General features: G+C 43.1%; 4 protein-coding genes and 1 long non-coding RNA gene across 6 annotated transcripts in view; 1 reads left to right on the top strand and 4 right to left on the bottom strand.

The window, feature by feature from the left end:
• LOC144697244 (uncharacterized) overlaps positions 1 to 9391 on the bottom strand; it is a 123031-nt gene extending 113640 nt beyond the window's left edge. Inside the window, exon 1 of the mRNA XM_078569171.1 lies at positions 9328 to 9391. The gene's annotated coding sequence lies outside the window, so the exon portion shown is untranslated. The remainder of the gene's footprint in view (positions 1 to 9327) is intronic.
• LOC144697120 (uncharacterized) overlaps positions 1 to 12122 on the bottom strand; it is a 432856-nt gene that overhangs the window by 142588 nt on the left and 278146 nt on the right. The gene's annotated exons all lie outside the window — the stretch shown is intronic.
• LOC144697094 (uncharacterized) overlaps positions 1 to 12122 on the bottom strand; it is a 391382-nt gene that overhangs the window by 164751 nt on the left and 214509 nt on the right. The gene's annotated exons all lie outside the window — the stretch shown is intronic.
• The window catches only part of LOC144697966 (uncharacterized), a 164609-nt gene that overhangs the window by 33150 nt on the left and 119337 nt on the right, over positions 1 to 12122 (bottom strand). The window contains exon 10 of the mRNA XM_078569918.1: positions 5852 to 6335. Within this exon, the coding sequence (XP_078426044.1) occupies positions 5852 to 6335 (484 nt within the window). The remainder of the gene's footprint in view (positions 1 to 5851; positions 6336 to 12122) is intronic.
• Positions 10869 to 12122, top strand: part of LOC144697359 (uncharacterized) — a 226542-nt gene continuing 225288 nt past the window's right edge. For both annotated transcript variants that reach the window (XR_013580335.1, XR_013580336.1), the window contains exon 1: positions 10869 to 11352. This is a non-coding gene — a long non-coding RNA (uncharacterized LOC144697359). The remainder of the gene's footprint in view (positions 11353 to 12122) is intronic.

The following is a 12122-nucleotide window of genomic DNA, read 5'->3' as shown; positions in this document are numbered from 1 at the left end:
AAAATATTCAGTGACCCGGCCTCCACCGCTCTCTGGGAAAGAGAGTTCCACAGACTCACAAGCTCCTGGGAAAAAATTCTCCTCATCTCTGTCCTAAATGGGAGACGCCCTTATTTTTAAACTATATCCCTTATGTCTATTCTCTCTGACAAGGGGAAACATCCTTTCAGCATCCACCCTGTCAAGTCCGCTCAGGATCTTATAAGTTGCAATAAGATGACCTCTCGTTCTTCTGAACTCCAATGAATACAGGCCTAACCTGTCCAACCTTTCCTCAGAGGATAACCCCCTCATTCCAGGAATCAGGCGAGTGAACCTTCTCTGAACTGCTGCGAATGCAGTTATGCCACTTGTTAAATAAGGAGACCAAAAGTGTACACAGTATTCCAGATGTGGTCTCACCAAGGTCCTGTACAGCTGGAGGAAAACATCCCTACTTTCATATTCCATTCCCCTTGCACTAAACAATAACATACCATTTGCCTTCCTCATCACTTGCTGTACCTGCAGACTAACTTTTTGTGGTTCATGTACCAGGACACCCAGATCCCTCTGTACCTCAGAGTTCTGCAATCTCTCTCCATTTTAATAATATGCTTTTTATTTTATCCTCCCTGCCAAAGTGGACAAGTTCACATTTTCCCACATTATGCTCCATCTGCCAAATTTTTGCCCACTCACTTAAGCATTTATATCCCTTTGCAGGCTCCTTAAATCCTCTTCACAAAATATTTCCGTACGTATCTATGTCATTAGCAAATTTAGCCACCATACATTTGATCCCGTCATCCAAGTCATTGATATAGATTGTAAATGGTTGAGGGCCTAGCACTGATCTCCTGTGGTACTCCACTTGTCACATCTTACCAACCCGAAAATGACCCATTTATGCCTTCTCTCTGTTTCCCGTTAGCTAACCAATCCTCTATCTGTGCTAATATGTTACACCCTCCACCACTCGTTCTTATTTTGTGTAGTAACCTTTGTTGTGGCACCTTGTGAAATGACTTCTGGAAATCTAAGTAAACCACATCTACAGGTTCTCCTTTATCCACATTTCTTGTTACTTCCTCGAAGAACTTCGATGAATTAGTAAATCGCAATGGACTCCCTGAAATCCATTTTCTAACATTGTGTGTCAACACAAAAATAAGACCTCACCTCCCCCTCTGGCTCCTTTGTCAATTACCTTAGAGGGTCTCATTTTCTGTTAAAAAGCCTGCCAACCCCTCTCACTCATCTTCACTAAAGTGCATAAATCTAATCAGGAAAAGTTCAGAAAAATCAAATATTTTTACTGATAAAAGTTTAGTAATGAAATAGGGTGTGATTAAAAAATCAAACAGAAAATTACTTGAGGATCAAAGCGAACTAGAGTAAAAGATGTGCATAATGTACTGGTCCTAAATTGTTTCTCTTCAGCTCCTCTGTACCCTATTCACGTGACTCCCGCTTTGGACACAGGAGCACTGAACCCCGGAGGTCATGTCACCATTAGCCATGGTCACTCACTCCTGTGCCCTGATTGGTTGGAGGCCCATTTCCCAGTCAGTCCACCAGCACCTTCCTGTCTCTCTATCAGTGCAACACCCATGGCAATTTCCCAACTGGGGTGCAGGCCCCGTTATTCTCAGCTAAATTCAGCCCTCAGCTCCGTCGCCTGGCTGTCATTGACACGAGAAATAGAGAGACAGAAAGGTGCTGGAGGCTCAAATGGGAAGTCGAAACTTGTGGCTCTAAACCAAATGTTAGGATCTCTGTAAAGACCGGTAACTTCTTAAAAGAAATTCAAATTTCCAGTGAACAAATTAAAGGATCACACAACATTACTTCAAGTTTTGTGACTTTTACTGCAACAAACAATCTAGAAATAATATTGACTAAACACCACTTTTGTTGGCAACATATACCTTAAATTAACAAACAGAAATTTGCTATTTTGCTTTGAACATAATCAAAAGTCCCACTCCACAGTTATATTTTACTCCGCCCTTGAAGTAGACACTCAATTCTCCTGGAACCTGTCCAAAGTGATTCTTTGCTCTTGAAGGTTTACTTCCATTCTTTTCTTTTCCCAGTCTGGCAACCTTTAAGCCCAGAACTGTCTTTCACAGTGAAGGTTCTCCTGGGTCATCCCTCTAACTCAAGCAAGGCAAATCTTCCAGTCTTGTTTTAAATCTTCATGAATTTGGTCTTTTCAATGTGAGCACAAGGTCCCATCCATATTCCCATGTGGTGAAACAGGAACTTGCCGCCTCTATCAGCATTCTCTCTCTCTCTCGGATCCTGGCAGATTGATCTGTCTGTGAAATTCAAGGATGCCTTTTCGGGGAGTTTTCCAATCTGATCCGACAATGGTTTCCCATGGATCCTTCCCCTATTAAAGCCCATCTCCATGGCAATGTTAATCACATGAGTCTCATATCCAGGTAGACATGCTGATTAGTTACCTTTAAGGCTCTCAACTTCATTCTATCTTGAAATTAAATAGAAAATTCAAGTATAGTTGTTTACAAAATCTGACATTTTCAACACCTTCCTGAGACTTTGGAGATGAACAGACTAACTGACAATTGAAGGATGCATGACATTTCGAAAGGACAGGAAGCTAGGAAAAGGTGAAGGGTTGGCACTGTTAATTAATAATGGCATTAGTGCAATAGAGAGGGATGATCTCAGTTCAGAAAACCAGGATGTAGAAGCAGCTTGGGTAAAGATGAGAAATGATAAAGGCAATTGTGGGAGTGGTGTACAGGCTCCCTAACTAACATCATGGTAGGACGGGGTATAAAGGAAAAAATAATGGGAGTTTTTCAGAAAGGAACGGCAATAATTATGGGGAATTTTAATCACATATACACTGAAAAAAATCAGATGCGCAAAAGTAGCCTAGATAGGGAGTTCATCAAATATTTTTGTGATGGTTTCCTAGAACAGCACGTTCAGGAGCCAGAGAGCAGGGTCTACTCGACCTGGTATTGCGCACCAAGATAAGATTAATTAATGAGCTTGTAGTGATGGTGCCCCTAGGTGGCAGCGATCGCAATATGATTGAATTTTACACTCAGTTGGAGGGAAAGAAGAATGGGTCCAAGACTAGTATTTTAAACTTAAAGAAGGACAATTATGAGGGCATGAAAGCAGAGCTAGCTAAAATGAATGATGATTTAGGTTATGGGATTGGTCAATAGAGATGCAATGGCAGACATATTACAGAATATACAGAATTCTAACAAGAAAGAAACTATCAAAGGGGAGGACCCACCATCCATGGTTAACTATAAAAACTAAAGATAGTATCAAACTTAAAGAAATAGCATATATTGGACAAGGATGGCTGGCAGGTCAGAAGATTGGACAGAATATAAAAGACAGGAAAAAATGACTACAAGATTAAAGAGCAGGGAAAAATTAGAGTATGAGAGAAAGCTAGCTGGAAATAGAAATGCCGTTTCTATAGATGTTTAAAAAAGAAGAGAGTTAACAAAGTGAGCGTTGGTCTTTTGGAAGTGAGTCTGGGGAATTAATAATGGAAAATAAAGAGATGGCAGATGAATTCAACAGGTACTTTGCATTGGTCTTCACTACAATTATTATAAGTAACATCCCAGAAATAACTGTAAAACAGGAAATGGAAGGGAGGGAAGAACTCAAGAAAATTACAATCATCACAGAAGTGGTACTGAGCAAATTGTTGGAGCTGCAGGCTGACAAGAACCTAGGTCCTGATGGACTTCATCCTAGGATCTTAAAAGAAGTGGCTAGTGAGATTGTTGATGCGTGGGTTGAAATTTCCCAAAATTTCCACGATTCAGGAAGGTTCCATTAGATTGGAAAATAGTGAGTGTAACTCCTTCATTCAAAAAGAGAGACAGAAAGCAGGCCAGTTAGCTTAACATCTGTCAGAGGGACAATGTGAGAAGCTATTATTAAAGATGTTATAATAGGGCATGTAGATAAATTCAGGGTAATCAGGCAGAGTCTACATGGTTTTGTGACAGGGAAATCATATTTTACTCATTTATTGGAGTTCTTTGAAGAAGTAACAAGCGCTGTGGATAAAGGGGAACCAGTGGAACACTAACTTAGATTTCCAGAAGGCAATTGATGAGGTGTCACATCAAAGGTTATTGTGGAAAATAAAGGTTCATTCTGTGGGAGGTAAAATATTGACATGGAGAGAAGATTGGCTAGCCAACAGGAAACAGAGTAGGCATAAATGGGTCATTTTCTGGTTGGCAAGATGTAATAAGTGGTGTGCACAGTGATCCGTGCTGGGGCCTCAACTTTTTACAATTTATATAAATGACTTAGATGAAGGGACTGAAGGTATGGTCGCTAAATTTGCTGATGACACAAAGACAGGTAGGAAAGTAAGTTGTGAAGAGGACATAAGGAGACTACAAAAGGATATAGACATGTTAAGGGAGTGGGCAAGGATCTGGCAAATGGAGTGTAATGTGGGAAAATGTGAAATTGTTCATTTTGGCAGGAAGAATACAAACAAAGCATATTATTGAAATGGTGAGAGTTAGCAGAGCTCTGAGATTCAGAGGGATCTGGGTGTTCTCGTGCATGAATCACAAAAGCTAATTATTCAGGTACATCAAGTAATTAGGAAAGCTAACAGAATGTTATTGTTAGAAGTAGGGAGATTATGCTTCAGTTATACAGCGCATTGGTGAGACCACATCCGGAGTACAGTGTACAGTATTGGTGTCCTTATTTAAGGAAGGACGTAAATGTGTTGGAAGCAGTTCAGAGAAGGTTTACTGGACAAATACCTGGAATAGGAGGGTTGTCTTATAAGGAAAGGTTGGACAGGCTGGGCTTGTATGTGCTGGAGTTTAGAAGAGTAAGAGACGACTTGATTGAAACATATAAGATCCTGAGGGGCCTCGACAGGGTGGATGTGGAGAGGATGTTTCCACTTGAGGGAGAATCTGGAAATTGGGGGTCACAGTTTAAAAGTAACGGGTCGCCTCTTTAAGACAGAGGAGAGATTTTTCTCTCAGAAAGTAGAGAGTCTTTGGATCTCTCTTCCTCAAAGGGCGGGGGAAGCCGAGTCTTTGAATATTTTTAAGGCAGAGCTGGATAGATTCTTGATAAACAAGAAGTAAAAGGCTTACTACTATTTTGGCCACGTTATGAGTCTCTTCCTTTGATCTAATGCAATCCTTAGCTTTACTTCTTAACCACAGTTTCATCACTTTACCTATTGGATTTTTGTTCCTTAAAGGAATCTATATTTATTGTAAATATGTGATCATTCCTTCAATGTTAGCTATTGTCTGTCTACCGTCATAATTTTTCATGTAGTTTCCCAATCTACCACAGTCAAATTGACACTCAAACTGTGATAGTTTTCTTCTGTGAGAAACACCCAGATAAATTATACAAAAGAACCATCAGACCAGCACAGCCCATCTCCATGGCAACATGGCATGCTTTGGGTTGTTCCAAAAAGAAATGCAAACTAAATATCTTTGATCCTTCTGAAATGTGAAATTCGGTATTCTCAACAAGGGTCCAGCAGCATCAGCCCACTGGAGGCAAAGTCGTGAGACCAGCCAGTCCAGCAGAAAGAAACCCTCCGACCCTCCCACTTCACCAAGTGTCAGAATGAACATGGTTCAGTCCTGGATGTGATTAACAGCTGCAATAACAGCAGAATCCAAACTCTAAAATCACTTGTGAACTCGCTGGTGTCTCAGTAGGCTGGATAGCTGAGTGAATCCCTTCCCACACTGAGAGCAGGTGAAAGGCCTCTCTCCAGTGTGAACTCGCTGATGTATCAGCAGAGTGCTTGATGCAATGAACCCTTTCCCACACTCAGAGCACGTGAACGGCCTCTCTCCAGTGTGAACCTGCTGGTGCATTTGCAATTTTGATAACCGAGTGAATCCCTTCCCACAATCAGAGCAGTTGAATGGCCTCTCCCCAGTGTGAACTTGCTGGTGTGTTCGCAGATGGGATACCTGAGTGAATCCCTTCCCACACAGAGAGCAGATGAATGGCCTCTCCCCAGTGTGAATTCGCTGGTGTGTCTGCAGATGGGATGAGTGAGTGAATTCCTTCCCACACTGAGGGCAGGTGAACAGCCTCTCCCCAGTGTGAACTTGCTGGTGTGAATGCAGTCTGCATAACCGACTGAATCCCCTCCCACACTCTGAGCAGGTAAACAGTCTCTGCCTGGTGTGAACCCGCTGGTGCCTGTACATGTTGGAAGAATCAATGAATCCCTTCCCACACACAGAGCAGGTGAACGGTCTCTCGCCGGTGTGAACTCGCTGGTGCGTCTGCAGGTGGTGTAACCGAGCGAATCCCTTCCCACACTCAGAGCAGGTGAAGGGCCTCTCCCCGGTGTGAATGCGCCGATGAATTTCCATCTCAGATGGGGATTTGAATCCCTTCCCACAGTCTCCACATTTCCACGGTTTCTCCATGGTGCGGGTGTCCTTGTGTCTCTCCAGGTTTGATGATCAGTTGAAGCTTCGTCCACACAGAGAACACATGTACGGTTTCTCCCTGTGGTGAATGGTGATGTTTTTTCAGGCTGTGTAACTGGTTAAAGCTCTTTCCACAGTCAGTTCACTGGAACACCCTCACTCGGGTGTGTGTGTCTCAGGCCTTTTCCAGTCACCCCGATGTTCGAAATTTTATGAAGCAGACAGAGCAGACAAACATTTCTCCCAGATTCAAAGGCCGATGATATTTAGGTTTTGAGGAATTGAGTGACTGCCAGATCTTGATGTGAAGTTTGGTTTGAGATTTCTGTCTGTAAATCCTCCCCTTCTAATATCCTGTTAAAGGAATTCAGAACAGTCATCACTGTCAGTACAGGATAGAAATTCAGAACAGACAGTTCTAGTTTCTATGGAATGTTTTTTCCTCTCTCGTACCCCGAAAGCAGTAAATGTCCATCCCACACACATTCTCTCCATTCTCACTCTGCTGTAGCTAATATACACCCTCCCAATTCTCCTGAAGGTCCATGCTGATCACATGTCTATACTCACTGCTTCATGTCCAGGACACAGAGATCATAAGAAATAGGAGCACAAGTAGGCCATTCAGCCCATCGAGCCTGCTCAACCATTCTATGAGATCATGGCTGATCTACCTCGGCACCATTTTCCTGCACTATCCCCAATATCCCTTGATATCTTCAATATCTAAAACTATCAATCTCTGTCTTGAATATATTTAATGACTGAGCCTCCACAGTCCTCTGGGGTTGAGAATTCCAAAGCTTCACCACCCTCTGAGTAAAGAAATCCCTCCTCATCTTAGCTTTCACCCCTTGACTCCCTTGTCGATCAAAAACTTATGTAACTCGTCCTTGAATATATTCAATGGCCCGGCCTCCACTGGTCCTTGTGGAAGAGAATTCCAAAGACAATCGACTCTTTGAGGGAAGAAATTCCTCCTCATCTCTGTCTTAAAGGGGAGACACCTTATTTTTAAATTGTGCCCCTATTTCTAAGCTCCCCCATGAGTGGAAACATCTTCTCAGCATCTACCCTGTCAAGTTGCCTCAGAATCTGATATCTTTCAATAAGATCACCTCTCATTCCTCTTAACTCCAATTTGAATAGGCCCAACCTGCTCAATGTTTCCTCATAAGACAATCCCTTCATCCCAGGAAGCAGCCTAGTGAACCTTCTCTGAACTGCTTCCAATGCAAGTATATCCCTGCTTAAAGGAGCCCAGGACTGTACACAGTACTCTAGGTGTGATCTCACCAATACTCTGAAGTAAGACTTCCCTACTTTTATATTCCATCCCCCTTGCAATAAAGACCGACATTCCAACTGCCTTGCTCATTACTTGATGTACGTGCATACTGACTTTTTGTGATTCATATACAAGGACACCCAGATTCCTCTGTACTGCAGAATTCTGCAGCCTCTCTCCATTTAAATAATATTCTACTTTTCTATTCTTCCTGCCAAAGTGGACAATCTCACATTTCACACATTATACTCCATCTGCCAATTTTACACCCACTCACTTCACCTATCGCTATACCTTTGCACTCTTTGTATCCTCTTCACAACTTGCTTTCCTACCTATCGTCGTATCATCAGCAATTTTGGCTACAATACAGTCAGTTCCTTCATCCAAGTGATTAACATGGATTGTAAATAGTTGAGGCCCCAATACTGATCCCTGCAGGACTTCACTGCTAACAAACCGCTCACCTCAAAGTGACCCATTTACCCCGACTCTCTATTTCCCGTTAGCCAATCCTCTATCCGTGCTAATACATCACCCCAACACCATGAGCTCTTTTCTTGTGCAGTCACCTTTTATGTGACCCCTTAGCGAATGCCTTTTGAAAATCCAAATATGTGACATCTACTGATTCCCCAATGACAGCTGTTAGATTGACTGGCCTATATTTTCCTGCTTTCTGTCTCCCTCCTTTCTCGAACGATTGTGTTACATTTGTGGTTTTCCAATCCGCTGGGACCTTTCCAGAATCTGGGGAATTTTTGAAGCTGACAAACAATGTATCCACTATCTCTGCAGACACTTCCCTTAAGACCTGAGGAAACAGGCCATCAGGTCCTGGAGCCCTGTCAGCTGTTAGTCCCATTAGTTTTCCTGGTACTTTTATTCTGGAGATCGTGATTGTTTTAAGTTTCTTCTTTCCTTTTGTCCCCTGCTTTTTTACTACTCTTGGGATTTTTTTAGTGTCTTCGACTGTGAATTTCTTGTTCAAAGCCTCTGCCATTTCCATCTTTGCCAGTATTAATTTCCCAGTGTCACCCTCTCGGGGATCAAGGCTTACTTTCACTACTCTTTCCCTTGTTATATACTTCTGGAAGCTTTTACTGTCTGTTTCATATTTCTTGCTAGTTTTCAGTCACGCTCCAGTTGCTCTCTCTCTTTTTGTTCATGATGCTTTGCTGGTGTCTAAGAATTTTCCAAACTTCTGGCCCACCAGTAACCTTTGCAGCATTGAAAATCATCACCCAGGCTGCTAGTCTTAAATATCTGTCAGTGCCGATAATAATGGGCTAAGTGTAACATACAGTAGAAGATTATTTCAACAGAGATATAGGTGGGATATGAACAAGCACTTTATTTCAGCAGCAGGTGGTCATGTCCTGGAACTCGCTGCCTCTGAGGCTGGTGGAAGTGGAGACAATCAATAATTTCAAAATGAAATTTGTTGATCACATGACAGAAATAAACTGGCGGGGGGACGGGGATATAGTGGGAGAATGGGACAGACAGGATTGCTCCAGAGAGTCAACAATTTCCCCCCAGAATGAGAAAAGAAATGGAAAGGGGGAAAAAAGAAAGTGTTTTACTCACAGATGTTGGACACAGGAGGAAGTTTTAGTCCGTGTGAAGCTCAATCTTCATTCACACAAAGCCCGCGCTCTGATTGGCTGGAGGACCAGAGTCCTTCCGGTCCCACAATTCTTCCCTCAGCATGACGGGAAGGGCGGGCTCTCCACCGCACATGCGCAGCTTCCCCTCTCCCGAGTTCTCCGAGCGGCTTCTCGCTCTGGCCGGAGCCGTCAGCCGGTTGCCTCGAAACCTTGGTTCGAGGAGGGGGAGGGGGAGGGGGAACAATGGGTGGGGGCGGGGCTCCCGTGTCCGCGCGCCTGGCCTGCAAACTGGAACCCGAGGACGTCACCGCGGAGCAGAGTGATTCCTATTGGTTGATTCAGACAGGGTTCCGTTGTGGACGTCACAATGCGGAATTTGGACAATGAGCTTCAGACTGAAACCCTCTGGGCAACATCTGTGAGGAAATCAATGTTTCCCCCTTTCCATTTCTTTTCTCACTCTGGGGGCAAATTGTTGACTTGCAGGAACTGAAGGGAAAGGAAGTGAATCCAGGGAGGGTGCAGACTCTGGAAAGGTTGGCCCAGGTCTCTCTCTCTCTTAAAGACATTGACATCCTTTGCCTCCTCAGCTTGACACATTTATTTGTCTGGCTAAAAGGATGGTCCTTTCCTAATGTTCACAATTAAAGGTGTGGTTTCCCCAGGAGATGGCTGACATTTAAGGGGACAGTAAATTAATGTAGAACAGAGATGTGTCTAGTGTATATTAATAATGGTTCTTTAGTAACAGAGATAGAGTCATTACAGCACAGAAGTAGCCCATTTGGCAACTCGAGTCCATGTTGACTCTCTGCAGAGCAATCAAGTTATCCCCATACCCCTGCAATTGTATTTTGTTCATGTGCCCATTCAATTTCATTTTAAAATCATAAATCGTCTCCACTTCTATCACCTTTGTATGCAGCGAGTTCCAGATCATGAACAATCACTACCTAAAAAAAATTCTTCTTCAGATTCTCCCTGTCTCTGTGATCAGGAAATATAATTATATGAAGATTTTCACATCTTGGACAGGAAGTAATGAGTTGCATCTGTAAATCAGCATGAATCAGCCCCTTCAGGAGAATTGGGAGCGTGTATATTCAGTACAGCGGAGTGAGAAGGGAGGCAGACTGCGTGGGATGGAGATTTGCAACTTTTGGGGAATGAAAGAGGAAAGAATGTTCCATAGAAACTAGAATTGTCTGTTCTGAATTTCTATCCTGCACTGACAGTGATGACTTTTGTAAATTCCTTTTACAGGCTATCAGAAGGGGAAGATTTACAGACAGAAATCTCAAACCAAACTTCACATCAAGACCTGGCAGTCACTCAATTCCTTAAGACCTGAATATCATCGGCTTTTGATTCTGGTAGAAATGTTTGTCTGCTCTGTCTGCTTCATAAAATTTCAAACGTCAGTGTGACTGGAAAAGGCCTGAGACACACACACCCGAGTGAGGGTGTTCCAGTAAACTGACTGTGGAGAGTTTTACACAGCCTGAAAAAACATCACCATTCACCACAGGGAGAAACCATACACGTGTTCTCTGTGTGGATGAAGCTTCAACTGATCATAGAACCTGGAGAGACACAAGGACACCCGCACCATGGAGAAACTGTGGAAATGTGGGGACTGTGGGAAGGGATTCAAATCCCCATCTGCGCTGGACACTCATCGACGCATTCACACCGGGGAGAGGCCGTTCATCTGCTCCGTGTGTGGGAAGGGATTCACTAAGTCATCCAACCTGCTGACGCACAAGCGAGTTCACACCGGGGAGAGGCCGTTCATCTGCTCTGTGTGTGGGAAGAGATTCACTGAGTCATCCAGCCTGCGGAGACACCAGAAACTTTTCAACTGATTACAGATTTTGGATTTTGCTGTTATTGTTGTTGTTAATCTCATTCAAGACTGAACCATGTTCATTCTGATTGTTGGTGAAGTGGGAGGGTCGGAGGGTGTCTTTCTGCTGGACTGGCTGGTCTCACAACTTTGCTTCCAGTGGCTGATGCTCTTTGAGATGTGTTGTGAATATCTAGTTTCATATTTCATATGAATTACAGAATGAAAGGGTGTTTGGGGTGGAAAAGGTATTTAGTTTGAAACTGTTTGGAACTCCCCAAAGCATGCCAGGTTGCCATGGAGATGGGCTGTGCTGGTTAGATGGTTCTATTGTTTAATTTATCCGGGTGCTTCTCACAGAAGGAAACTACAAAGGTACCAGTCTAAGCTGCCTGTGGTAGATTGAGAAACTACATTAAAAGTTATGATGCTAGACAGACAATTTAAGGAATGCGGAGGCAGTGGCTTAGTGGTATTGTCACTGGACTAGTAATCCAGAGACACAGGGTAATGCTCTGGGGTCGTGGGTTTGAATCTCACCATGGCAGATGGTGCAATTTGAATCCAATCAATAAAAATCTGGAATTAAGTGGAAAAGTGTTCCTAGCTTCCCCACAACAAATTGAGCTCAATCTAACTGTGAACTATAACTTGTATCTAAACAGGATCTCCTGGAACACCTGGTGCTCTGACCACTTACTGACCTGAACACCGGGTTTTTTTCCCTTAAAGTTCCAGATACTGTCATGTAGCTTTAAAGGGACAGGCCTGTTCATCATTGAGCTTACATACAGTACAATTTGGTAACATAAGCCTTATTAATTACATAAATGTGTCACTGAGGTGAAGTCTAACTGCCAACATTGATAAAGTATTGATAATGTTCATTCTGATACTTGGTAAAGTGGGAGGATCGGAGGGTTTCTTTC

This window comes from Cetorhinus maximus, chromosome 23 (genome assembly GCF_964194155.1).
Source record: "Cetorhinus maximus chromosome 23, sCetMax3.hap1.1, whole genome shotgun sequence".
Lineage (NCBI taxonomy): Eukaryota > Metazoa > Chordata > Chondrichthyes > Lamniformes > Cetorhinidae > Cetorhinus > Cetorhinus maximus.
The sequence above is the reverse complement of the archived record's forward strand: the minus strand, read 5'-3'. Positions and strand labels throughout refer to the sequence as shown.